The 25187-nt window shown below is 38.2% G+C and overlaps 1 protein-coding gene across 4 annotated transcripts in view; it reads left to right on the forward strand.

Annotated features, from left to right (window-relative positions):
* Window positions 1-19909, forward strand: part of PKHD1 (PKHD1 ciliary IPT domain containing fibrocystin/polyductin) — a 401585-nt gene extending 381676 nt beyond the window's left edge. For 3 of the 4 annotated variants that reach the window (XM_036317771.1, XM_036317772.1, XM_036317773.1), the window contains 2 exons: window positions 854-976; window positions 13490-19909. In XM_036317771.1, the coding sequence (XP_036173664.1) occupies window positions 854-976; window positions 13490-13944 (578 nt within the window). In that variant the 3' untranslated portion in view covers window positions 13945-19909. Of the gene's footprint in view, window positions 1-853; window positions 977-5419; window positions 5678-13489 lie in introns of those variants that run through there. The other variant, XM_036317774.1, reaches the window with a different exon arrangement.
* Window positions 19910-25187: the final 5278 nt, after the last annotated feature.

Below are 25187 nucleotides of genomic sequence, written 5' to 3' on the forward strand. Positions count from 1 at the left end.
TGGAGGGACATACACTAAACTCTGTTCACCCCATTTCTTCTCTTTTGTTCCCCTAGGTCTAGAGGAAGCTTCTTTCTACAGTTACTAATCTATCAGTTACCCAGTGTCCTCTTTTTGTTCTTTGAACTTTTCAATATCTATGGGCACATTTCTCTGTATTAAATTCTCTTATTGTTCTGTGTGAACATAGACTCCTAAATTTCTATTTAAAAATTTAAAGTGATCAGGAGGAACTTTATGCGGGGGGTGGGGTGTGGGGTGGGGGGATGTATGCAGTAGTCAGCTCTTTATATATTTTCCTGTACTTTTCAAATGGCTAAAATTAACATTTTAGAATAAAGAAAATTGTTCTCCCTGAATGTTTCTTTGCAACTTCTTGTGAATTTATAATTATTTCAAAATAAAAGGTTAAAAAATATTAGTAACATTCTATGCCAGCTCGGTCCAATAAAAATAAAACATGAGTCACAAATGTGAGGCACATAATGTAATTTTCTAGAAGCCACTTAACCCAACATATCAAAATTTATTTCAACATGTAATAAACATTAAAATGTTATATATTTTACTTTTGTTTTCAAAATTAGGTGTATATTATACATTTAAAGCACATCTCAATGCTAACTAGTCACATTTCAGGTGTTCAGTAGTTGGTAGTCAGGGTTGGGATTTTGTTTCTTTATTTCTCTGGATTTATTATATGCATTCTATTGCATCTATTTCACAATCATTTTGGGAGGCATCCAAGGAAATATCTTAACACTTAGGGCCCATTTACAAATAAAAATGTTATTTTATTCTGAAAAAAACAACAACAACAAGAAACATGCACTTCCTTTTCTCATTAATTTAGAAATAAAGAGTGAAGATATTTCTGCATCCCAGACTAATGATCAAAAGAATCATGTCCATGTCTCATCTAAACGCCAAGGATCACAGCCAGAGACTGAAAAAGAGGACCCCATCGTGGGAGAAGGTAAGCTGGGACAATGGGGTGATCCCCACCAGAGACACGAAGTGTGGATGACCCATAGCCTTCCTCTCTCCCTGGCTGTCAGTTTCTGAATGAACTTAGCATATAGGCCTTTCTTTCAGTCTTTGTTATTTCTCAAGAAATTATACCCTAGCAGAGGAATCTGCAAGGATAGCTGATCACTCATCTATTAACCAGTTATTAAATTTGATATTTATATTTTCTTACTTAGTAGAAGATTATTGGCTTACCATTTGAATTTGTTACACAGAGAAAGGGAAAACCAGAGTTGAGGCATAGAATCTTTCCCTTAGCTATTGCAAAGCTGCCAGTTTGGCAACAGTATTGAATTCGGGACAGAAGAGAGTGTAGCTGCCAAATACCAACTATGCAAATTAGATTGAATATAGAACCCTCAAGAAATGAGTCAGCTTTGTCAAGTTCTGCTCTGTTGCTTAGTTGTTCTTTTAGCAAAATGGATTATCTGCTTACGTTGTACACTATACCAAATGACTGCTTGTTATATTGTTAAATTGCCATTAGATTGGTGCCAAGCAGACAAAAGATAGGTATTTGCCTCAAACCAATGTTTTGCCCTTGTCCTTCTAAGGATAAAGAAAAGAGAAAGATAGTGGACATATCACAAAATCCATTTGCCAATAGATGTGGTGTATGAAAAATATTCACATCATTTCCATGGATCTAAAACATTTTGAAACATATGCTCTAAAGAGAATATTTCTATTTTTTCTAAGTAATAGCCAATTATCATGTTTTCTGCTTGAAAAGGAATATGAATCTTAATGGTTCTGAGTGCATGCTTAACCAAAAAATAGTAGTCCAATGTTGTTCTGCCTCAATCTAACTAGTTCAATGAATTCTGGTGTGTGTGTATGTGTGTGTGTGTGTGTGTGTGTGTGTGTGTGTGTGTGTGTATCAGTTTGTTTGCCTGTTTGTATTTTTTCCCATGGAGAAAATGAGGTTATTTTTATTTTTTAACAAATTAGTCAGTTATACTTCAGCTCCTGGATATGCCCCAAAAGGTGGAGGGGGAGGTTAGGGGAGTGGGGGGGGGGCGGGGTGAGAAGAATGGAGAGATAGAGAAGGGGAATTCTTTCTATATTCCATCTGATACTGCTTTAACTTTGGCTTCTGGAAGTCTATATTATTGCATGCAAATTCAGGACCAGTATTTCAAAACAATCATCTGAACTCAGCTCTGTGAATGAAGGATAGGGTATTTAGCTCTATTCTTCAGGGAATGGCAACAGTGATGCTAATCTCTCCCCTAATCTAATATGGCCATTTCTACATGAATCTCAGTTGCCCTGCTGAACTTAACTACATTAGACAGTCCACAATGCCTGGGTGTTTTATTAGGGAACATTTTTTATGTGGTGGCTTATTAATAAATTATCTGGAGTGAGACAAGGGACAGGGCTCCTGTGGAAGGGTTTAGATGGAAGAGATGGGAGTGTCAGAGAGGCCATTTTATTAAGGCATCCGAGTTAAAAATAGAAAGATGTGTTGTATGAATCCTCCCCTGGGGATCATAGCAGATTTTTTTTCCTCGTCTTTTAAGGTTTGTCCAAATCTAAAGAGCTTTGTTTCCAAGGCAAGTAATGAGGCATCTCCTGCTTTTCTTTGAAAATTATTACCAGCTACATAACACCTAATTATCGCTAGCTTTAAATAAATGTGGTGTTATTTCATTATTTCCATAGCACTTTAGTGTCCCTGTTCCCTCTGTGTTTTTAAACTTTCAGCATTTGCTAATAAAGTAATTGTCTATCTCTCTCATAAGCCCTTTGCATTCACTAAGCATTGCCATAGGTCTAAAATTATTTAGCGGATGGAATTATTTCTGCTAATTATTTCCAGTAGATTTAGACTGTAAACTCACCATGTTATGGCTTTTACCAAGAATTGTATGGATGCAATCTGCGGGGATCTAGAGAGCTGTCATGGGGAAAGAAGGGAGTGAAGCATATATCCTTCTTATTTCACTGTTACCAACCAGGTTTTGGACATTACAGAGCCATCTGAGCCGGCTTTTAAAATTCACATTTGCTCTTGTCACTCTGCTACTCAGGAGATTTAATGAGTTTCCACTGTCGATTGGAGAGGCAGGAGAATGTGACAATTCAGGACATGAAACTCAGAAGTCAGATGAATGGGGTTTCATCCTGATTCTCTTGTTGACGTACTTTGTGGCCTCAAACAAGTCCACTGGCCTCTCTGTGCCCTTCAGTTTTCTCATCTGTAAAGCTGGCAAAATACTGCCTACCTTTAGGGTGGTTGTACCGATGAAGTGAGTCAAAATCAGTAATGAATGCAGAACAAGTCAGGTGTTATTTACTGTTGTTTTAAACTGTTACTTAAGACTGAAAGCCCTTCAAAACCTTACTCTGTCCTGCCTTCCAAATCTTAGTTTGGATTTCACCTTCCTGCCCCCTGCTTATACCAGTACTCACCACGCTAGCTCACTCATCCAGGGACTTGTGTAACACCTTCCCACCCACTTGCTTGCACAATTGCTTCCAATTGGATGGCTTGTCTTCACCTGTTAAAATCTACTCAAGCTTTTGTGCACCGCCTGAAGTGCCTCCTTATTTTTAAAAGTCTTCCCCAATCCTCTTCACCTCACTGAAAATGAGTATTTTCTCTGTGGGTTCCAAGCATTCTAAAGGCGTGCCTCCACAGTAGTACTTATGATTTTTGGAGTTCATTGCACATAGATGGCTCTCTGTTCCCCCGGGTCAGTGGTTCTCAACAAGGGGCAATTTTGTTCCCCAAGTAGGGTGGCAAACGCATCCTGGTTTTCAGAACTTTCTTAGTTTTAACCTTCAAAGTTTTGTGTCCCAAGAACTCCCTCAGTCCCAGACAAATTAGGACAGTTGGTCATTCTACCTTCAGAAGACATTTGCAATGTCTGAAGACATTTTTGTGTCACAGCTTGGGGGAAGGGGATACTGCTGACATCTAGTGAGATCAGAGATACTGTAAACATCGTACAATGCACAGGACCACCTACACAATAAAGATCACTGGACTTAAAATTGTCAATAACGCCAAGGTTGAGAAATGCTGGCAAAAGCTATTACTCATCTTTGTAACATTTAAGTGAGAGACTTCTGGAATGACTTAGTGGAGGCAATTAGATTTTATCAACCAATAAATATATAAGTATTTATCTACCTCCTGATATTTATTTAGTACCTTATAATGTCCTCTCCATGCAGTTACAAAGCTGTGATATCAGGTCCTCGGTCCTTTATAAGCTTCAGATATTGTTGGGACACAAGCATAATATTTTAGGGAAAATGAAAGAATTCTGAGCAAAAATGATTAACTCCAATGCAATCACATCAACAAGGTGTATTTGAAGAATTTAAAGGAAAGAGAAAATACCAAAAGAGAGAAAGAATATCATTATTCTATGTTACATGTTTAGTTCCTCTAGCTCCTACATTATACCACACAGTTTCATCTCATTTGCTAGGGGCTTTGGTTGTGTGGTTTGCACAAACCCAGGTTTACAGAAATGCCAGGACGGGTGTCAGCTTTGCTTTGTCAATGTTCAATTTTTGTATCGCTCCTCAACTGTTCCCTTTTCTCCTAATTTGGTGAAGGGCCCCCAAATCTCCTACACCTTGGAATTAACTTTAACCTTTACCACTGCATGCCTTTATTTGCCAAGTTTTATCAATTCCACCTTTGCCATGTCTGCTTTTTGTCTTATGCTCTAGTTCATGGGTATATCTTTAGTTCAGCCTCAGTTAGAACACTCCTTGATGTCCATACCTCCACACCCCATCGCGTTTCCCTCCAAGAGAGTATACCCCAAACACAACATAGCCTCCCAGTTTCAAAATTCACACCTTCATTATTCACTCAACAATAGTTAGCAATGGTCTCTCAGTCTAACACCCTATTTACCCACATATCTAATATGTTCCGTTCCTTCCAATCACAGGTCAAATATTTTTTCTCTTTTTCAAATTCTCTTATGTAAAAGGGATAGTCTTTTTCTGTCAACTTTTATAACACTTTCCTCTTGTTCACTTAACACCTTTTATATGCAATGTAATTATTTGTGTTCATTTTGTCCAGATTCTATCCTATAAATTCTGTATCTTTTCTAATCCCCAAAGCACTTTTATGATAGGATGTTACAATATAGACCACTGATGACTATTGTTAAGCGAATGATGAAGATAGAGATGAAATTCCAGCAGTTCTTTGAACTGTTGGGAAAAAAAGAAAACTTTATATTTTCTAAAAGAGATATAAAAAGTTTATTTAGGTTCACAAAATTAATATTAGGATAGCGATTGCACATATTTTGCAATCTGTGACTTCCTGCTTCCAGACGCTGCTTTCTGCTGGCTGCCTTAGGTTCATGCCCCAGCTTCCTTACCACCACTTTTGCCTTTGTCTTTGCAGGAAGATACTGCTGCGTACCTCAGGGCTGTCTTCTCCAAATTACACACTGATCTTTGGCCACTGGTCCTTTATAAAATATATATATGTATTATTTTTTATATAAATATATATGTGTGTGAAATCAGTGGGAATGGAAAACAAATATAAGAATGGCACCATCAACTTCAGAGATTCATTTCTACCATTTTAGAGTCCTGTTGACTATATATGGTGTGTTTTGTGAATGTAAAATATAAAGGACTATCAGTGTCCTTTTAAAGTACAAAGCTATGAAAACAACAGGGAGTGGGGAAGAGAGGGAAGGGTTCAAGATGTCTGGAGTCAGGGAAAAACAAAACATCTCAGGATTAGAAGTTGTCATAAATTCCCAGAAAGTAAAATTATATTTGGAACTTATTAGTAAATAGCATGTCCATGTTATATAATAAAAACGTAAACATCTCCTAATTTAAAAACATGACTAAAATCTAGCACTTAATTCCTTAATAAAACTGTTTTAAAGCAACCAGGAATAAGAGCCTGCCTGCTAACTAAGATGGAGAGTTCCAATGCTATTTACAACCAAGATTCAATACCACATTAACCATGGGAATATTAGAAGAATTCCTCCTTAAATGAGGACAAACACATGATTCACTCTTACCATAATAATATAACATGTATGATGGGATGCTAAAATATGCAGTCGGATTGTACAGCAAAGTCAAGAGACAATGTTGGATAAAACACATGCTGATTTGCAGATGATATAATTATTTAATATTAACTTAAAAGACTTAATAACTAACTGCTATAAGTTATAAATAACTTGGGTAACTTATTCAAGTACTAGAGGCCTGATGCATGAAATTTGTGCAAGAGTAGGCCTGCTTCCCCCAACTACAGGCACCGGCTTCCCTTTGACACCCAGGACCCGGGCTTCTCTCAGTCCCAAAAGGACTTCCAGAATGATGTCCAGTCTAATTAGCATATTACCCTTTTATTATTATAGATAATGCCAATCTATGCAAAATAACATTGTGTAAGTCATTCATATACAGTTAGGAAACATAATAAAATACATAATCGTGACCAAATAATATGCTGTCTTATAAAACAAAAACACTTAACAAGAGATATATTAGACTTATTAAAAAATAAAGTATATTGTATTGAATAACTAAGAGAGAAGACTAGAATTCATAGGGAATTATGGCATGTTTCTAATTAAATTGACTAATACTACAAAAACCTCAATTATTCCTAAGTTAAGTTTGGTTTATCACAGTTTCAGTTATTTTAAACAGAGTAGAACAACATAAGATGAATCTAAAATTCTTCAGAAAATATAAAACAATGACACAAAGTTATTTTTTTAATAAGAAATGGATTTTATGGCAATGGGAAAGGGTAGCTCAACTAGAGATCATATTTATGTTACTATTCTTAAGACAATGTGATACTGACACAAGGAAATATGAGGACCTTAGTGGAAATAACCTCAATTAGATATAGATATAAATATTAGTTCCAGAAATGTAATAAAGGATCAAGGAGATAAAAATAAAGGAAAACAGAAGCATTAGTCTATATATGGAGCTAGGAAATTTGACTGTTTAAGACATTTAGCAATCTAAATTTATGCTTCAAAAAATATACCAAAGTAAACTCTAGATGGATTAATGAGTTAAATTAGGTTTATTAAAACATTACATTGCTAGAGTATTATAAAAACAATAAAATAGAGACCACTTATGATATAATGTGAGACCAAAGGTATTCTTTCATTCTTTCTCTTTTTAAAATCTTCATACCTTCCTAAGTTGTCATGCACTGCTTATTAAAAAAATAAATGATAGCCCTAACCGGTTTGGCTCAGTGGATAGAGCGTCAGCCTTCGGACTGAAGGGTTCCAGGTTCGATGTACCTTGGTTGTGGGCACATCCCCAGTAGGGGGTGTGCAGGAGGCAACTGATCAATGTTTCTAACTTTCTATCCCTCTCCCTTCCTCTCTGTAAAAAAATCAATAAAACATATTAAAAAAAATAAATGATAATTTTTTCACTTGATCAAATAACCTGGAAAACATAAGAAATAGTATGCTATTGATTAATTAATATTTGTCAATTAATAAATTAGAATGAATACTTTAATATTATTTGTTAACCATTGCATAGACCTTCTTCAATATGTGGGTGGGCTGTTGCCATTACTGTCAAATGAGAAACCAAGTTGTAGTACATTTTTTTTTATAATCTTCATCCAGGGATATGCTTTCATTGATTTCTAGAAAGAGAGGAAGAGGGAGAGGGAGAGGGGAGAGAGAGAGAGAGAGAGAGAGAGAGAGAGAGAGAGAGAGAGAGAGAGAGAAGACACATTCATTAGTTGCCTCCTCTGCACACCCCCAACCAGGGATCAAACCTGCAACCTTTTACATTCTTTATGTTGGTTGATCAGTTCATCTCTCTGCTTTAGGTTGTTCTAAAATTCCAAGGTTCAGGTGATTGTACTGGGCTTGTGTACTGAATCCAGGTCATCCAAAACTCAGTACGGCACAGGGGGATTGGGCTGGGAAAAGATGCACTGTGGGCGTGGGGTAGGGACTGAGGAGACAGCCATTGTTAATGATTCCATTGCAAAGGAAGCCAGTAACTAGTACCCACACCAATTACACAACACAGGCACAGCGTATGTTTGTTGCCCAAGAGAGTTTTAGAAGACAGAAAGAAGAGGGTGAGGATAGCTGACTGTGGGTAAACATAGATGGACCTCCAAATCACCAAGTCCTTCTGTTCATGGAGACAGGATATATGTTCCCACGTTTTATGCCATTTTCCCAAAACTTGAGCAAAACCATGGGACTCTAAGAGGCGTAGAGGGCAATTTGAAACTTCATCTTTCCATTTTAATGGGAACTCGTCAAGGCGGAGGTGGAAAGGAGGCATACCAATTCATATGTTTTGATACTCAATATTCTTCCTTCCCTAAAACCCAAACATTCTGATGAATGAATGCCTTAGGACACATATCTGCTATAAATTCATTTTTTATCTAATTTGTCTGAGATCTAAGCTTCCTATGGAGGTCCGAGATCAAAGGATCTGATTCCTTCTGATGTTAGTGCTGACATATAATGTGTGCTGACTTAGTTCTGTCTATAACCTCACAGTGGGAGGCGGCCTGCCTCCCTGGGCACCTTTACTCAGTGCACTTTCATTTCGGCTAGGGAGTCTGTCAGGTACGTTGCTGATTGGGGCTGCCATGTAAATAATTCATGGGAGATTTTTAAATGTTTTGGGGCTTGCAAAGGCAAGCTATGCTTGTGTTAGTCTTTTCTTAAAGGATGCAGACTTGAAGAACAGCGGGTAACAGATTTCCAATGACGAGCTCTCAAAAACAGGATAACATCTTCAATGGGTTGAAAATAGGTAACTTGCTATGTTTGATGCCCCTTATATAAAGTGGTATTGGTTTTTTACCAAGGAATAAAAATGCTAAGTCTTCTTTTCCCCCCTTTTTAAGTATGTTTCTATGTGACAATTTAGTATTCTTGTTCTTTGTTTATTTGCTGATCTCGATAAACTATGTCTTTTCCTCCTGGTGGGAGCAGTACTTACGGAAATGACACTGAGATCAGTACGTGGCATAGAACTGAGCATGACAGGGAGACAAGATTGATGGCACAAAAAGTTCCTTCCCTGAAGGAACTCAACATTCAAAGAGGAAGACAAAACTGTCATACAAGGGAAATTGACCAATAATAGAACCAGTTGTACAAGTCAAAGGAAAAACTCTAGTCAACAAGTATTGAGGCGTAAATCAGTGTAGTCTGACCTAGTCAAGGAACAGTCTGGAAGGAGTTGAGATCCCATAGGGAAACTAGTATAACCTGGCAGTTCCCATAGATCTAAGAGAATAATCCATAGTTAGGTGGTCATGGCAGATACTTGCTAGGCAAAAGTCTGTGGAAAAAGAAGAGAGGAAATATGGGTAATGTGGGTTTAGCAGAATATTAGTTGATGCATCATGGAAACAATATAAACAACATGATACTCTCATTTTATTGCTGTATATCAAAGTGTATCACATATATTTGTATTATTACTATTACCTTCTCTCTTTCTCACCTCCATTCCCATTCATTGTTAGATTAAATTGAATAGAAAATTAGTACACTTTTTGTCCTAATAATGTATTACATAGTATAATATAGACATGATTACTGTCTTCTAACATGAACCAAGGTCGGTCTCAGTAAACTGAATGAGAAGCATAATACACAGGTTAAAAATTATCATTTACATAGTATACAAAACTGTGGTTAACGAATTTGCGGATGAGATGTGAGAAAAGCAAGGTTGAGAAATGTCAATATTGGCATTGCCACTTACCCTTTTGGGGATTTAGGACAGTTCTCAAACTTTTTTCACTGTAAGGTACATAAGGAATAACATTCACATGTATGCCAAACTGCCGTGCATATACTCAACCAAACAGTCTTCTTAAATCCTCATTGCTATCTCTAACTTCACAAAATATTGAGGAGTGCTTAGATTAGAACATAGACTCTGGAGCTAACAATCTTCAATTCTGTGGAGTAAATAACATCCGTCACTACTTTGTACATGGCCTTGGAAAGTTACTTAATCTTTCTGCACCTCAGTGGACTTCCTTCTAAAACAGATATAATAATAGTACTTATTTCAGAGGGTTGTTATAAGGATTAACATATATATATATATATATATATATATTCATATTCAACATGTGATAATTGCTACAATCGCCGTGTGTTACTTTAAATTATTATTAGCTTTTCTCTACAAAAAAAAACAAAAACCATGTGGGAATATGAATGTTAACATATTCATTAACATAGAATACTTTTGAATTTCCTTTATTATGTTAAAAAATCTGTAATTGAATAAAACTTTTAAAAATTAGACTATAATACCTTATTGGTTTTTTTTAAAATATGTTTTTATTGATTTTTGAGAGGGGAAGGGAAAGGAAGGGAAAGAGAGAAACATCAATGAGAAACATGAATCAGCTGCCTCCTGCACCCCCTTTACTGGGCATCAGGCCCGAAACCAGGAATCAAACCCACGACCTCTTGGTGCATGGGTTGACACTCAACCACTGAGCAACAGTAGCCAGGCAATACCTTATTGTTTATAACAAATAAATTGACATATCCCTCAACACTCAATGTAATATAAAAATAAAAAACTCATGAGTGGGGAGATGAATTAAAGAAGGCAGAGAGTTTTAAAAGATAGGATAAAACATTTGAGAACTAGGGTGTTGTTGTTTTTTTAATCCTCACCCAAGGATATGTTTAATGACCTGGGGGTGGGGGAGGGAGAGAGAGAGAGAGAGAGAGAGAGAGAGAGAGAGAGAGAGAGGGAGAGAGATTGATTGGTTGCCTTCCATATGCTTCCTGACTAGGGATTGAACCCACAACCTGGGCATGTGCCCTGACTGGGAGTCAAACCTTTTTGTTGTATGGGACAATGTTCCAACCAACTGAGCCACCTGGCCAGGGCAGAACTAGGGTGTGTTTTAAGATAATTCTTACAAGTGGGAAATGAGGTAATTATGGGAAAGAATGAAAACATTTGGGTTTAGAGCAGGATGCAGCCAGAGACTAAAGCACTACATAAATATAAAATACTTTAAAGGAAATACATTTGGATACTCAGCTGGAAGGAGTTTCAACCCTTTAATTACATGATTGATTCTCCTAGCAACCAGCCCCCATCCAGCCCCTATCCTATGTGGGGTTCAAAAATCACCTTATTGTTTTATTTTTAAAGATTTTTAAAAATTTATTTTTAGAGAGGGAGGAAGAGAGAGGGAGAGATAGAAACACATTGATGTGAGAGCAAAACATGGATCTGCTTCCTCCTGCTCACCCCCTACTGGGGATCAAGCGTGCAACTGGGACATGTCCCCTGACCGGGAATGGAACCAGCAATGTTTTGGTACATGGGATCCTCCCAACCAATTGAGCCACACTGGCCAGGGCCAAAAGTCATCTTGTTAACATAACAGGCATTTTTACTGCTTTTATCACTTAGGGAATTCCAAGGGTTTTAAGAGCCAGAAAGGAAGATTTTATTATAAATCAATATCACAGGTAGCTTTGAGGATAAAATGAATGAATGCATAGAAACCACTGAGAACAGTGCGTGGCAGGGTTAAGAGCTATCTGAGCATTAGGGATTTTAATTGTGATGGTTATTATTTATCCAGCTCTTAACCTTATCATCCCAGACTCTGGGCAGTGCTTTGCATGATTCATCTTTTTTTTTTTTTTTTTTTTTTTTTACCTTGTTTGAAACTAGCCCACAGGCTCTAAGCACTGTGTGGCCAGCTTCACTAATACTTTGCCTCCTTTACAACCACCAAAATCAGTGTATGATTCATCTTTTTAACCTGCTAACAATCCTATGAGGTAGCTGCTACCGTTGTTACTGTTTTACAGATGAGGAAACTGAAGCACACAGAGGGTAACTACATTTTACACATTTATTCAGTCAGTGAGGGATCAAGCAGCACATCTAACCAGGTTGGTTTGATTCCAAGCCCGTATTCTTAGTTGCTATGCTATCTAGCTTCTAGGGACCATCTTTCACATATTTTATACCATAAAATACTGTTTTGGTAGGTTTGACTCAATTGTGTCAGTAAAATTCTATATAATTCTAGTTTATCATCATTTATCATTCAAATAACATGATAGGTTAGCTAGTGGTTAACATATGACATGTTCGTGTTTTTTAAAAGCTAGCGGCATTATTGCTTCTATTATACATCCTTCAAAGAATTGGGACAGATAAGGACAAAAACACCCAGGTCATCTGTTTATCACAATCAATATCAATGTTGTACTCTTTTGAGTTGAATATTAATTCTGTTGAATAGAAAAATAAAACGCAAATAAAATGTCAAAGGGAAAAAAAACAACAATTAAAATAATTACTGTTAAACTGAAATACAGGCCCTGGCTGGATAGCTCAGTTGGTTTAGTGTCATCCTGATATGCCAAGATTGTGGGTTCCAGGTCAGGGCACATACAAGAAGCAAATAATGTATGCATGAATGAGTAGAAAAACAAATCAGTCTCTCTCTCTCTTCTCCTCCCCTCTCTCAAAATCAATAACTAAAAATAAAATGAAATACATGTTAGCAAATTGTTAAATATCACCTGAGGGTAATATAAAATTATACAACTGAAGCCCAGAGAGGCTAAGTGACAAGATAGAAGAGAAAGAGCCAGGTAGCTAGGGAAGGGGAGCTTGAACCCTAATTTTTTTACTCCAGTCCTGTACTCATTTATACTGTTACACAGTCATGTATATACACATTCATATGGATACATGTTTATATATATGTTATCTCTACATATGTTTATACACATCTATATATCTAAAAGCCTAAGTGACCGTCCGACTGGTAGCTATGACGTGCACTGACCACCAGGGGGCAGATGCTCAGATGCATCACCCCAGAATTGCCCTCTCGCAATCAGGGACCCCTTGGGGGATGTTGGAGAGCTGGTTTCAGCCTGATCCCCCCAGGCCAGACTGAGGGACCCCACTCATGCACGAATCCATGCACCGGGCCTCTAGTGTTTCTACTATAAAATCAAAGATATTAAAATGATAAATTTGGCATGAAAAACAAAGTATTAAATAAGACTGTTTTTAGAACTTACATTTCTCAATACAAGTACTAGTTAACCCATTTGGTAAGGCCAGAATGTAGTCTAGTTTTCATATTTATGCTGCCCTGCTTATAATAAAAAATCCTTAATGACCCATTAACATCACAAAAGTGTTTCTCTGGGAAGAATTTATTATCTAATTTATTAATTAGATAATTAATATTTATTATAAATTGGGAATGGGATACAGTGTTTCTTTTTATGAAAAAATATATATCCAAAATTATTTGGAAATCTATATGCTGATAAAATTCAATCTTTAATTATATGGCAATGTCTTTCCAAGAACACTAAGTATGCAACATGTATAATCAAGTACTTGAGAACTAAATTTACTTCTTCTCCTACTTCTTTTTTCACAGATATGAGGATGAAGGTCATGCTGGGCAAGCTGAACCAACTCCCCCACCAGTCAGTAAACGGGGTGTCCAGAAGGAAGGTTAGCCGCCGTGCTGTCCGAGAAGAGGGTGGTGGCCGAGAAGAGGCCGCAGTATCTGCTCCCAGTATGACCACTGTCACATCCCCTGGGCACACCGGTGCTCCAGGCTCTCCTGCTCAGCAGATGTGCATGCAGGAGGCTGGAAACTGGAAAGAGGCCCAAGAGCAGTTGCTGAGATACCAGCTGGCAGGTCAAGATCAGCTGCTCCTGCTCTGTCCAGACCTCAGACACGGGAGGCAGCAGATGCAGGAACAGAGCCGGCTGGCCAAGGACGGTGGCAGCTCAGGGCGTTCCCAAGAGAAGAAAGCATCCCGTGGTGCCAGTGAGGCACTCTGCCTTCACCCAGTCCCTCCAGAAGGTATCCGGGAACAGCTGTGACCCAGGGGCAGCGTGGGCCTTTGGGCGGAAAGTCGGAATGTTCAACGTATTTCTTGAAAATGAACAGGGGAGAGGAGGCCTGACTTATATGGACACTAAGAAGGAAGAACATGGACTCTAAAATCTCTTTTTTTTCAACTTTGAAATGGGAGATAGTCATATAAATGCTTGAAGATTGAAATAATGCTAGATATGTCTTTTGTATTTATTATGGATCTTAGTCCAATGTCAGTCAAATAATAGGTTCCCAAGTATTTGTTAATATTGTACTTGTTAATTGAAGCCTGATTTTGCCATCTTAATAATGATATAACACTTACTTATACCAGTAGGGGTTGTTATTAAGCTTCCTTTAGGAGGACCACCCCCAATTCTTTGAGCTTCTCTTATTAAGGCGTCATGAGAAGATCTGGTCTGCTATGATTATTTCTGCAGTGTTACAGTAAGATATTTTTTTTTGTCTTATAGGAACATTTGAATGATAAGTGATCTATCAGAACTTACCTTTTAACTAGAACACAACTTCCTGGATTTTTCCAAGCTGATTTCATTTTATGCTTAAATGCAATCATTATTGGGAGCTCACAATAGAGCAAACATATCGAGTTTGCACCTCATGAGTACTGATACATGAAAACTGATATTCTCATGGGATTTGCTGAGATTTTTTAACTAAATATAAACATACAAGAAAAGCAAGTTTGGGAAAATAAATTGTCTATAGGTCAAAGTTATTTCTAGATAGTTCTTTGTAGTAGTAACTGGGTAAAATTACAACTGGAATTAAAAAACAAAACAAACAAACAAAAAGAACCTGTGTGTTGGGAGACCAGGATAACCAAGAGGCCAAATGGATTATCAGTTAACTCATTTATCAGAGAACTGCTTTGGCAGAAAAGTACTTCATAGAGCTGTCTGATAAGGTGGGGAAGAGATTACATGTGCAGCCTTTCTGGGCTATGCTAGAGGCTCTAATGGAGGTCAGAGTAGAGGGTCAACTGGTGTTAAGCTGGGTGAGGATGCAATGGCAATGTCACCTAATTCATACATTTCCACAGGCCCATCAGTGTTCATACTAAAGGGTACTTTAAGGAGCGTGACTGTGTCATTGGCTCTGGATCCAGAAGGCCCTGTGCTCCGAAGGAGTAAAGCAAAGACAGCAGAGGGGAACAGGATTTTCAGAAAGAACTTCCTCTCACCTTTTCCCTAAGTACAAAACCAGGATTTTCCCACCTCCAGGAGGTTAAAGGGCTGTCCTGTGTTTGAATTAGAACAGAGGAAGGAGACAGATTTTTCTATGGCAGAATTTTAAATAAGGATGCCCTGGAATTAGCCCCATAGAAAATACTGGCAAAAAGTCATCATCACAGGGCGTCAATGGGAAAATATGTGTCACCTTGCCATGGGTTGGCAGAGCTTTCTCGGCCTCTTTGTCCATTCTTCTGGTGTCTTGTGACATCTCAAACCTTCAAGCCGCCCCTAAAGGAGACGGGCAGCCTTCTCCGTGGCACAGTGTTGAATACAGAGGGAGGAACAATTAGACGTACTTCAAGAGATCTTAATCCAGACACGCTGTGTTTAAGGAGGGCATGGATGGGCAATGTGTCCTACAGACATTAACTGTGGAGGCACAAATTAGCTGCCTGAAGGGTAAATCCTTTTCAGATGTATGTTTTTTGGGCACTAACAGTATCTAAAAAATATAACAACAGAAACAATAACGTGAATGGCTTAGGTGGACTATGCCTTCTCTAGTTTAATTCATCCCTGCTATCACCTGTTCTTTATCTCATTTTTGTAGTCTGAGTAATTTTTTTTGCAATCTTTAGTCCTCAAAGAGCTGTGATCTTTTTGTACAAAAACATTTTAGAAGGTAAGGATTTTGAGGATTATACAATGATAGGAGTCTTAGCACTACCTACTGAGGTCTGTCTACACATTCTCCCTTTCACTCTGGTGACTTCTTTCACCATCTCAAATTCCAGCCTAGATTTCTTTCCTGAGCTCTGTGCCATGTACTTAGCTGCCACTGAGAACTATCCGCTCGGATGCCCGCAGCCACTATGCCTTGACATGGCCTCACAGCCCCCTCCTCCTCAAGCTTTCCCTAACGCAATACACCATGTCCCTGCACTCAGACCAGACATCTAGAAATGAACCATGATTCCATGTTCTATCTTACCCTTCCCAAAGGGTCAGCTACCAGCTCTGTTATTTCTATTCCTTCTTTACTCTTCTCCCAATTTTTACTATTGTCTTATCTATCCTCCCTGTGCCAAAAGACTCACCTTTCTGGAAGGCAAGTTTGATTCTATCCTTCTGTTTAGGAATAATTATAATTAGCCTATTAATTCTACCCCCAGCAAACCCCAGGATCCCTGTGGTCAGAATGGATTCTTTGGCTCGGAACAACAGCCACAAACATCCAGAGTAACTTGCAGGATTCTCGAACGGGGCATGGAATTTCAGAGTCTGGCCAGAATTGCCCAAACCATAGTTAAGCCCATCTTCTTTTTCCTTCTCAAAAAATGAGAGAATTGTGTAAAGGCTGGAAACAAATAGAACAGCTCATAATTCATTCATGTCTAGAAATGAGCTGATTAGATAAAGCATAACTATAGGTTGGCCAATACTAAACTTATTAAGACCATTAATATGGGTAACCCAGCAAGTATTTTAAAGCAGTGACAACCCTTTATTCAAATAAATAATTGAAAAATATCTTGTTCCTGTGTTATTCCAAAGAATCTATTTCTGCCTCCCATTTCTGATTTTCTATATATGGTGAACTCCTTTCCCCCAAGATTCTGAACAAACTAAAATTCTAGATAGTTTAAAAGAATTGTAAATGTTTATGGGTATTAAATTGAGAGAAGAATGAAGGAAATTAGGGTAGTTCCCACCATGTCTTGGGTTTTGGGGATTTTGTTCAGGGAAAGTACCAGGCTGTGACCAAACTTCATATCTCAGGGTAAGAGACTGAGCCAATCTGACCAGGGTTATGTCCTGCAGCAAACTTGCCCATATTATTGCCCAGTGAGGCTACTAAATACCAAAAGGCCTTTAGCTCCCTCAGGACCCAGTCCTTTCCATTATTACCTAGTTGAATCACTCCCTTCTGTCTTGCTGTCTGACTCCCCAAGTATAAAATTACTATACATTGAAATGTATGCAAACTCTATGCAAAAATGAGTATGGGGAAATTTAATGTAAATTACATGAAAATATTCAATCAAGGTTCTATAAAATTGTATATGTCAATAACAGTAAAGGATTTTAATTAATTCTGTCTTTAAAACTCATGCATTTATTCCATATTTTGTTTCTGGAATTTATAATGTATCAGTGTCAACTTTGAAAGAGCTATAAGCAAAAGGAATTATACTACTGAGCATAGAAGAGTTGATTTCAACATACACTATAGCACTGTGACTAATTACATATATATTTGAGAGACAAGTCACATTTCCAGAATGTAATTTGTTAAAAAATAAATAAAACGTTTCTATAAAGTTGAATGAGATTTAAGTGGTAAAATACAGACTTGCCTATTTACAAATATTCTTCTGGCTTTGTTATTTATAGTCCTCAATAAAGACCAGGATTTCTTTGCTTGGAACAATTCAAGAAAAAGTAGATTCTGCCCATCAATCTGGTCTGCTTTGAGATAGAAGATTCATTTAATGTAGTTGTAGGACTTCCTGAAATCTAATTGGATTTGAAAGATTGATTCTTTGATTCTACACAGGCCCCTTCAGATCTCTTCGCAGTTTTCCACTCCCATTCCAACAAAATTATTTGAAAGACTTTTATTCACGCATTTCATTACTTGCTCAGTGTTCATTCACTGCACCATGGACTTCCCTCTGCCTTCCAACCCTTCCACGGAACAGAGACCTCTCTTATGGCAATCACCAGGAACTTCCATTTTTCCAATTCTCAAGAATGATTCTCTATCCTCATCTTACATGACATCTTGGGAGCATCTAGTCCAGACTTTCTCTTCCTCTTTTTGGACCACTTTTTTCTCTAGGCTTTTGTGATTACTTCTCTCCTTGATTTCCTGTTATGTCACTGGATACACCTTCCAAATAAGTGGTAAAGAAGCATATTTTAGCTTCTCACCCCAAATCTTGTGAGACCCTAAGAAAAAGATCCAGTTGAGCCTTCAAAGCCTTTGACCTAGAGAACTGAAAGCTAATGAACAGGTGGTGTTTTGTTGTTGTTTTTACTAATTTATTGAGTCCCTACTGACATGTAAAAAGCTGTACATAGTTAATGCATAAGTATACACCCATGAAATTATCACTACCATGGAGACAGTAAACATATCTATCATCTCCAAAAGTTTCCTCCCACCTCTTCCTCCTCCTCCTCACTATTATTATTATTAGTAGTAGTAGTAGTAATAGTAGTAGTGATAGTAAGAATACCTAACATAAGATTGACCCTCTTAGAAAATTTTAAGTGTACAATACATTATTGTCTGTATAGGCACTATTCTATATAGTAGACTTTCAGAACTTGTAAAACTGAAACTTTGTAAACTTTTTCCATCATCTCTCCATTTTTTTTCTCTCCACCTTCCCCCACACTCTCTAGCAATCTCCATTCTTACTTTCCGTTTCTATGATTATGACTATTTTAGATTCCACATATAAGTGAGATCATACATAATCTGTCTATGTTTGGCTTATTTCACTTAATGTTCTCCAGGTCCATCCTTATTGTTGAAAATGACAGAATTTCCTGCCTTTTTAAGATTAAATAATATTCCACTATGGGTATTGTTTTAAGTTACTGGGTTTCTGATAATTTGTCATTCAGCAATTAGTTTGTCATTAGCAAACTAATACAGACACTATGGTTTCACACGCGCACACACAAATGATGGTGGGGAGCTTTGTCCTCTGCTCTTGTCCTTGCTTCTGCCTTTGGGCATGTTTCACTTCTAGTCCTTCAGAAGCTTAAACTCCTCATTCAATCATAGGTTCCCCTTGGCATCACAACTGCCCCCTGTGGGCAGCTGGGTCATGTCAGTTCCCAGGTGCCTTCCCAGGTTTCCCACCTGCACACTCACTCCTTCCGGTGTGGAGGCGGCCCGCTCTCAGGTGATCCAGCCACAGTGGATTAAATCCTGACTGTTCTTTTTCTCTCTCTCTCTCTTCTGTCTTTCCATTTCCCAGTCCGTTTCCCCAGCTAGATTCTACAAAAGTTATTTGCAGCATCCCCATCAGTTCCATGAGTGACAGGAGACTAGTGTCAAGTGAGAAAATGAAATGTAAATTTTATTAAACACCCCCTCTCATCTCTGCGTATCAATCCAGATTCCAGCCGAACACAGCAAATCAAATCCTGTCTATGCCAGGCCTCGGGGCACACGGAAAATCATTTCTCCTTACTACCATTCCCTTCTAGTAAAATATTTTTCTGTTTGGTAAATGAAAATTTCAAATGCAAACCCTGTTTTAATCCCAGGGAAAAGTATATCTTCCAAATGAACATCTGAAGGAGGGAGCAGGAAAGAGAGGAGGGAAGACTCCGGGGCCAAGGAGAAGTAGAAGGGGGCTGAGCAAACAGAATCGTATTTAGCTGTGTCATGTGCCGGCCTGCCTGGTGGCTGTGCAGGGATGCATATCCACAGAATAAACGGAGACATTCTTTGAAAGCTTGGACCATCAGGACATTTATCTATATGCTGTCCTGTCTAGAGATAATACATTTCTTAAATCTGATACATTGCCTTGAAATAGCATTAGAAATATAGATGCTTCATTCTGGGTGTGAATATGGGGACAACTACTGACTTGTATGAGGTTCTGAAGGGGGGGTGTCTATGTGCACAGAACATCTTCATTAGGGTCTTTAAAAGCATGATTAACTTAAAAATTTACAAAGCACACTTTGGCCCTAGCTGGTTTGGCTCAGTGGGTAGAGCGTTGGCCTGCACACTGAAAGGTCCTGGGTTTGATTCCTGTCAAGGGCACATGCCTGGATTGTGGGCTCCATCCCCGGTAAGGGGCATGCAGGAGGCAGCCAGTCAATGATTCCCTCTCATCATTGATGTTTCTATCTCTCCCTCTTCCTTCCTCTCCGAAATCAATAAAAATATATTTAAAGTAAATAAATAAAAAGCACATTTTTTACGTTAAGGCAAAAATAGAACAAATTAAATTTTTAGCCAATACTGAACAGTAAAAATAACATTACTACTTAAAATATACACGACATTTTTCCATATTCCACTTAAAATATTTAAATAAAAACTGTAAATACGGCTTTATGCTTAAAAAGAATATAATTTATTTAATCTACATTTTTTAATTTGCTCATTTTAAGTGGGCAAAACCAGTTTTGAAATGGCAGCTTGTCAGGAATCTATTTGTGTTTAGACCACCTGCCCTGATTTGTCTGAGACTGGGGAGTTGCCTGGGATTTGGGACTTCAGTGTCCAACCCAGGAAGTCCCTGAAAGTTCTAGTCAAATGAGAAGCATTAGTCACCCTAACATATTACCATTGTAAGTAATATAAAATAGCAATTCCTCATACCCCAATAATTGTCAGTATTGTAGACTTTATTTTTGGACAATGTTCTTGAGCTGAATGAACTTATAGCTATATCTGGATGTGATCTCCTTGGTTTGGTCAACTTGGCTAACAGAGTTCAGGCTTCCAAAATTTGTCAGGGCACAACCCAAGTATTAGTATTGCTATCTGAGAAAATGGCATTCTTACTCTCTCCTTTCCTTGACTTGTGGTTAAGCTTAAAAAACATTCTTCTTGCCATGGCCTGGTGGCTCAGTTAGTTAGTTGTACTAGGGGCAAAAATAGAATATCAGGGACTAGCTATGGTTATGGGAAACGTTAATCATACTCTGTTAACTGTTATTGCCTTGTTCTGGTTAAAGAAAGGACATCCTAACCTGGCTGGGAGTTGTATGCTCCTGAGACCTGGGAGTCAACCTTGGAATGCAGTCCATTCTCATTCAAGAATTGCCTATTATCATGGAAAGATTAACAACTTGTTGCCCAAACAATGGAGTCCCACTCCAGCCTGCATAGCCTACGTCCTCATGCCTGTTAGCCCTACTTCCCCAGGTAATCTTTGTTTTACCCTATGTAAGCAGTTGGCTTATGGGAGGTGGCTGACCTGCTGCTCTCCCATACTGCCGGCGGTATTGGAATAAATGCTCACATATGATTCAACCCTGTCTCTGCTTCATTGGCTTAAGTAGTGACAGGCTGCCCAGACCCATTGGAGCATCTTCCTGTGCACCAAAAAGGTTGTGGGTTTGATTCCAGGTCAGTAGACATACCTAGGTTGTGGGTTTGATCCCTGATTGGGGCGCATATGGGAGGCAAACTGATCAGTGATTCTCTCTCATATCTATGTTTCTCTCTTTATCTCTGTCTCTGTCTCTCTCTCTCTCAAATCAATAAGCATATCCTCAGGTAAGGATTTAAAAAAATAAAAAGGACAATAAAGTCCCTAAACTATTGACAAAAGAGAAATAATTAAATCAAGATTGGGACATCCATATCGTTAAAAGTTTTGATTCATTAAAAATTATGTTGACAAATGATAATTGCATAAGAAATCCTTAGTTTTCAGTATTAAGTTAAACATATAGTATGCAAATAGACTACTGTCTCACACCAATGTGTGTGCATATATTTGTGTCCATATTTATATATGTGTTAAAAGAGTTATCTCTGAAAGATGGTTTTGTTTTATTTTTCATTGTCTTCTTTGTTTTTGTTTTATTCAGACTTTCAACAATTAACAAGTTACCTTTAATCAAATAAAAATATAGTAAGTTCTGCTTAAAAAAGGATGGGCCCTGGCCAGTGTTCTCAGTGGTTAGAGTGTCGGCCCACCCAAGGAAGAGTCTGGGATTCAGTTCCCAGTCAAGGGCACCTACTTGGTTGCAAGTTTGATCCCCACCCCAGTCAGGACTTTCAGGAGACAGCCAATGGATGTGTCTCTGTCACATTGATATTTCTCTCTCTTTCTCTTTCTCTCTTCCCCTACCTCCTTCCCTTCCAATCTCTCTGAAAATCAATGGGAAAAAATATCTTCGGGTGAAGATTAACACACACACATATGCACGCATGCGCAAACACACACACACAAAATAGAGGATGAGAGACCACAGCCTCTGTAATGATAAACAGTGCCAACTGTGCAAATGCCCATTGGTGCAAATTCACTGAGATGTTTCCTTCTTGCCCCACTGAGGGAGAGATAGCTGAGGAGAACTGAGCAGAATCCACAGCCTGGAGGAGTCGTGGAGAACATGCTAACCATGAGGCCATGGAACCCAAGGCCCCTTGGGGGGCCTCTCTTACTTCCTGCTTCTATTATTTTTTGCTGTTGTTTGTTTTGTTTTTAAGATTTTTTTTAATTGATTTTTTGAGAGAGGAAGGGAGATGGAGAGAAAGAGAGAAACACCAATGTAGAGTGAGACACTGACTGGCTGCCTCCTGCAAGCCCAACACTGGGAATCTAGGCCTCAACCTGGGCATGTGCACTGACTGAGAATCAAACCGCCACCATTTCGGTGCCCAGGAGGATGCCTAACCAACTGACCCACACTGGCCAGACCATTCCTGTGTTTATTCTTCACCATCGTCACCCTTGTCCAAAATTTGGATGAATGTAGTCTGCTCATTGCAGTACAACAGAGTTTTCCCCACCAGACCCAACAGAGGAAACGCTATTCTTATTACGCTACTCCTTGCAGGAGGCTGGCTAAGAAGGGATGGAGGAAGCGTGCGATAATGTGCAGCTGGCAGGATGGAAGTGGTAATAAACACGAGCGTTGACTAGACTCAATATTAGTGATGGTGCTGGGGAGCCGTCCTGGCTTTGGGCTGCCTGAAGGCAGTGGTGATCCCTTGCTTGTCCTATCTGTCAGTCTATTTGATCTCCAAATGAATTGCATTTGATAACAGCTATATAAATGCAGAACCGATCCGCTGAGCCTTCTTAAATGAGACTCCTCGCTTTCATCTCCCAGTCATTTCAAAAAGCATATAGACTTGTTAGAGGTTTTAATGCAATAATTTATGTTTTATCTTGCCGTGTTCGAGGCAGCATTTATTTAGCACTAAATTCTTCCCAAGCCTCTATGTGAGGGGAGAAAACATTTGCACACACAGCAATTAGGATTTCTTTTTTAAAAAAATAAAGACATTCAATAATACACTTTTCTTCTGCTTTATGATGTTTAGGAAAGACAAAGTTTATTTTAAGGAAGGAGGGAGGGAACAGAAAAAGTGACCATACAAAACACTTTCATTATCACACTCTTGACAAAGTTATAGGGAACCAGAAAGGAACAATAGCACTTCCCAAAATCTATAAAACAAATCCTTAAGTTCCCCCACCCAAAGAAAAAGTGACTATACAAAACACTTTCATTATCACACTCTTGACAAAGTTATAGGGAACCAGAAAGGAACAATAGGACTTCCCAAAATCTATAAAACAAATCCTTAAGTTCCCCCACCCAAAGAAAAAGAAATCACAATTTCTGTTAAAACAAAGGAAGACAAGTTCTCTTATGGTTTTTCTCATGTTTGCATTATCTATAAGAAAACAGCCTACCCATTTTTCTCTTGCCTTTCTTTCCTTATACCTCACTTCCTAATCTCTTTTCACTCTCACCCCTTCCTCATTGTATGAATGACGCAAACTCTCTTCATCGCGTAGGTGGAGCATCATTTATAACACACACAACCTTTAGTAAGAAGCTTTGCTCATTTAGCATGTGTATGCAATAAGTAAGCTTATAGAAAGGGAGATATTTAGTGGCAAAGACACAACCTATTGCAACCAGAAGGAAGTAGAGCTTGATTTCTCTTTCGTGAAAGGATCTCTCACTTTATAAAATGTTATAAGAAGCACAATGCAAATTGTACGTGTGTGTGGAAATCAATCAGCTAAAAAAAATTGTGACAACTTGCTATTTTAAATTATGGTTTTCAAATGAAAAAAATATGATTTTGAATAGAATATATAATCAGTCCAAATCTGAATTTTTTCATTGATCACATTCAGTTAAATTTTGGTCATTCTCCCATGAAAAACCATAGCATTTTATTCAATTCTTGTACAGTAAGGCAACCTGCAATTATACCTTCTTAAAAGTGATATATAATAGAGCAGCAAAAAGAAAACTACATGGTATGAAGTGCTTGACATCTCCAACAGATGAAATTCATTTTTAAAAATATACTCTTGTTGATTTTAGAGAGAGAGGAAGGGAAAGGGCTAGAGAGATAGAAACACCGATGAGAGAGAAACATCCATCAGCTGCCTCCTGCACGCCCCCCACTGGGAATCGAGTCCTCAGCCTCTTGGGTCATGGGTCAACACTCAACTACTGCGCCACACCAGCTGGGCAAAATTCATTTTTTGATAGGTCAGCAGCCTCATAATTCAAAAGTATTAAAACTAACTGGAAACGGGTTAAGACTTTTTTCCTGTGTGGTAGGAAAACACATTCATATCCGTATAGTGCTCTTACTCTGTAATTTCCTTTTGAATCACAAGAAAAGATAAAAGAAGCTTTTTAAATGCTTGAACATGTGCTTAAAGCAGCCTCTATTGTAGTCCCAGCACTGAGTGCAACAGGTTACAGCTGCTGCTGCTAATTAGATGGGCCCTGTGAATTTCTTTTCTTGTTACTCTTTCTAAATGTTTCTATAAATACTGAAAAACTTATCAAGTTTCTTAAAACAGATATGCAGGTTAAAGAAAAATTGACAGTTTATAGTTTTCTTGAAAACAAAAAGCCTTGAATTAATCATTGTAAAAATAATAATTATATTTTCCAGCCTGGCCAGTGTGGCTCAGTAGGTCAGCATTGACCTATGAACCAGGAGGTCATGGTTCAATTCCTGGTCAGGGCACATGCCAGGTTGTGAACTCAATCCCCAGTGTGGGGTGTGCAGGAGGCAGCCAATCAATGATTCTCTCTCATCATTGATGTTTCTATCTCCCTCTCCCTCTCCCTCTCCCTCTCCCTTCCTCTCTAAAATAAAAATTATTTTTAAAATATTTTCCAATGAGGAAAAATATAGTAATGAAATAGTTTGACTCCAGTTTTTCATATGAGCAAGGCAGTAGAATGAACTCAATGCCATACACCTTAGAAACAAAATTATGATGATAATGTTGCCTGATGTTCACTTTGCTGCCTTTCCAATAGAACACCAGAGAGTTTCTATTTTCTTT

This window comes from Myotis myotis, unplaced genomic scaffold (genome assembly GCF_014108235.1).
Source record: "Myotis myotis isolate mMyoMyo1 unplaced genomic scaffold, mMyoMyo1.p scaffold_m19_p_7, whole genome shotgun sequence".
Classification (NCBI taxonomy): Eukaryota; Metazoa; Chordata; class Mammalia; order Chiroptera; family Vespertilionidae; genus Myotis; species Myotis myotis.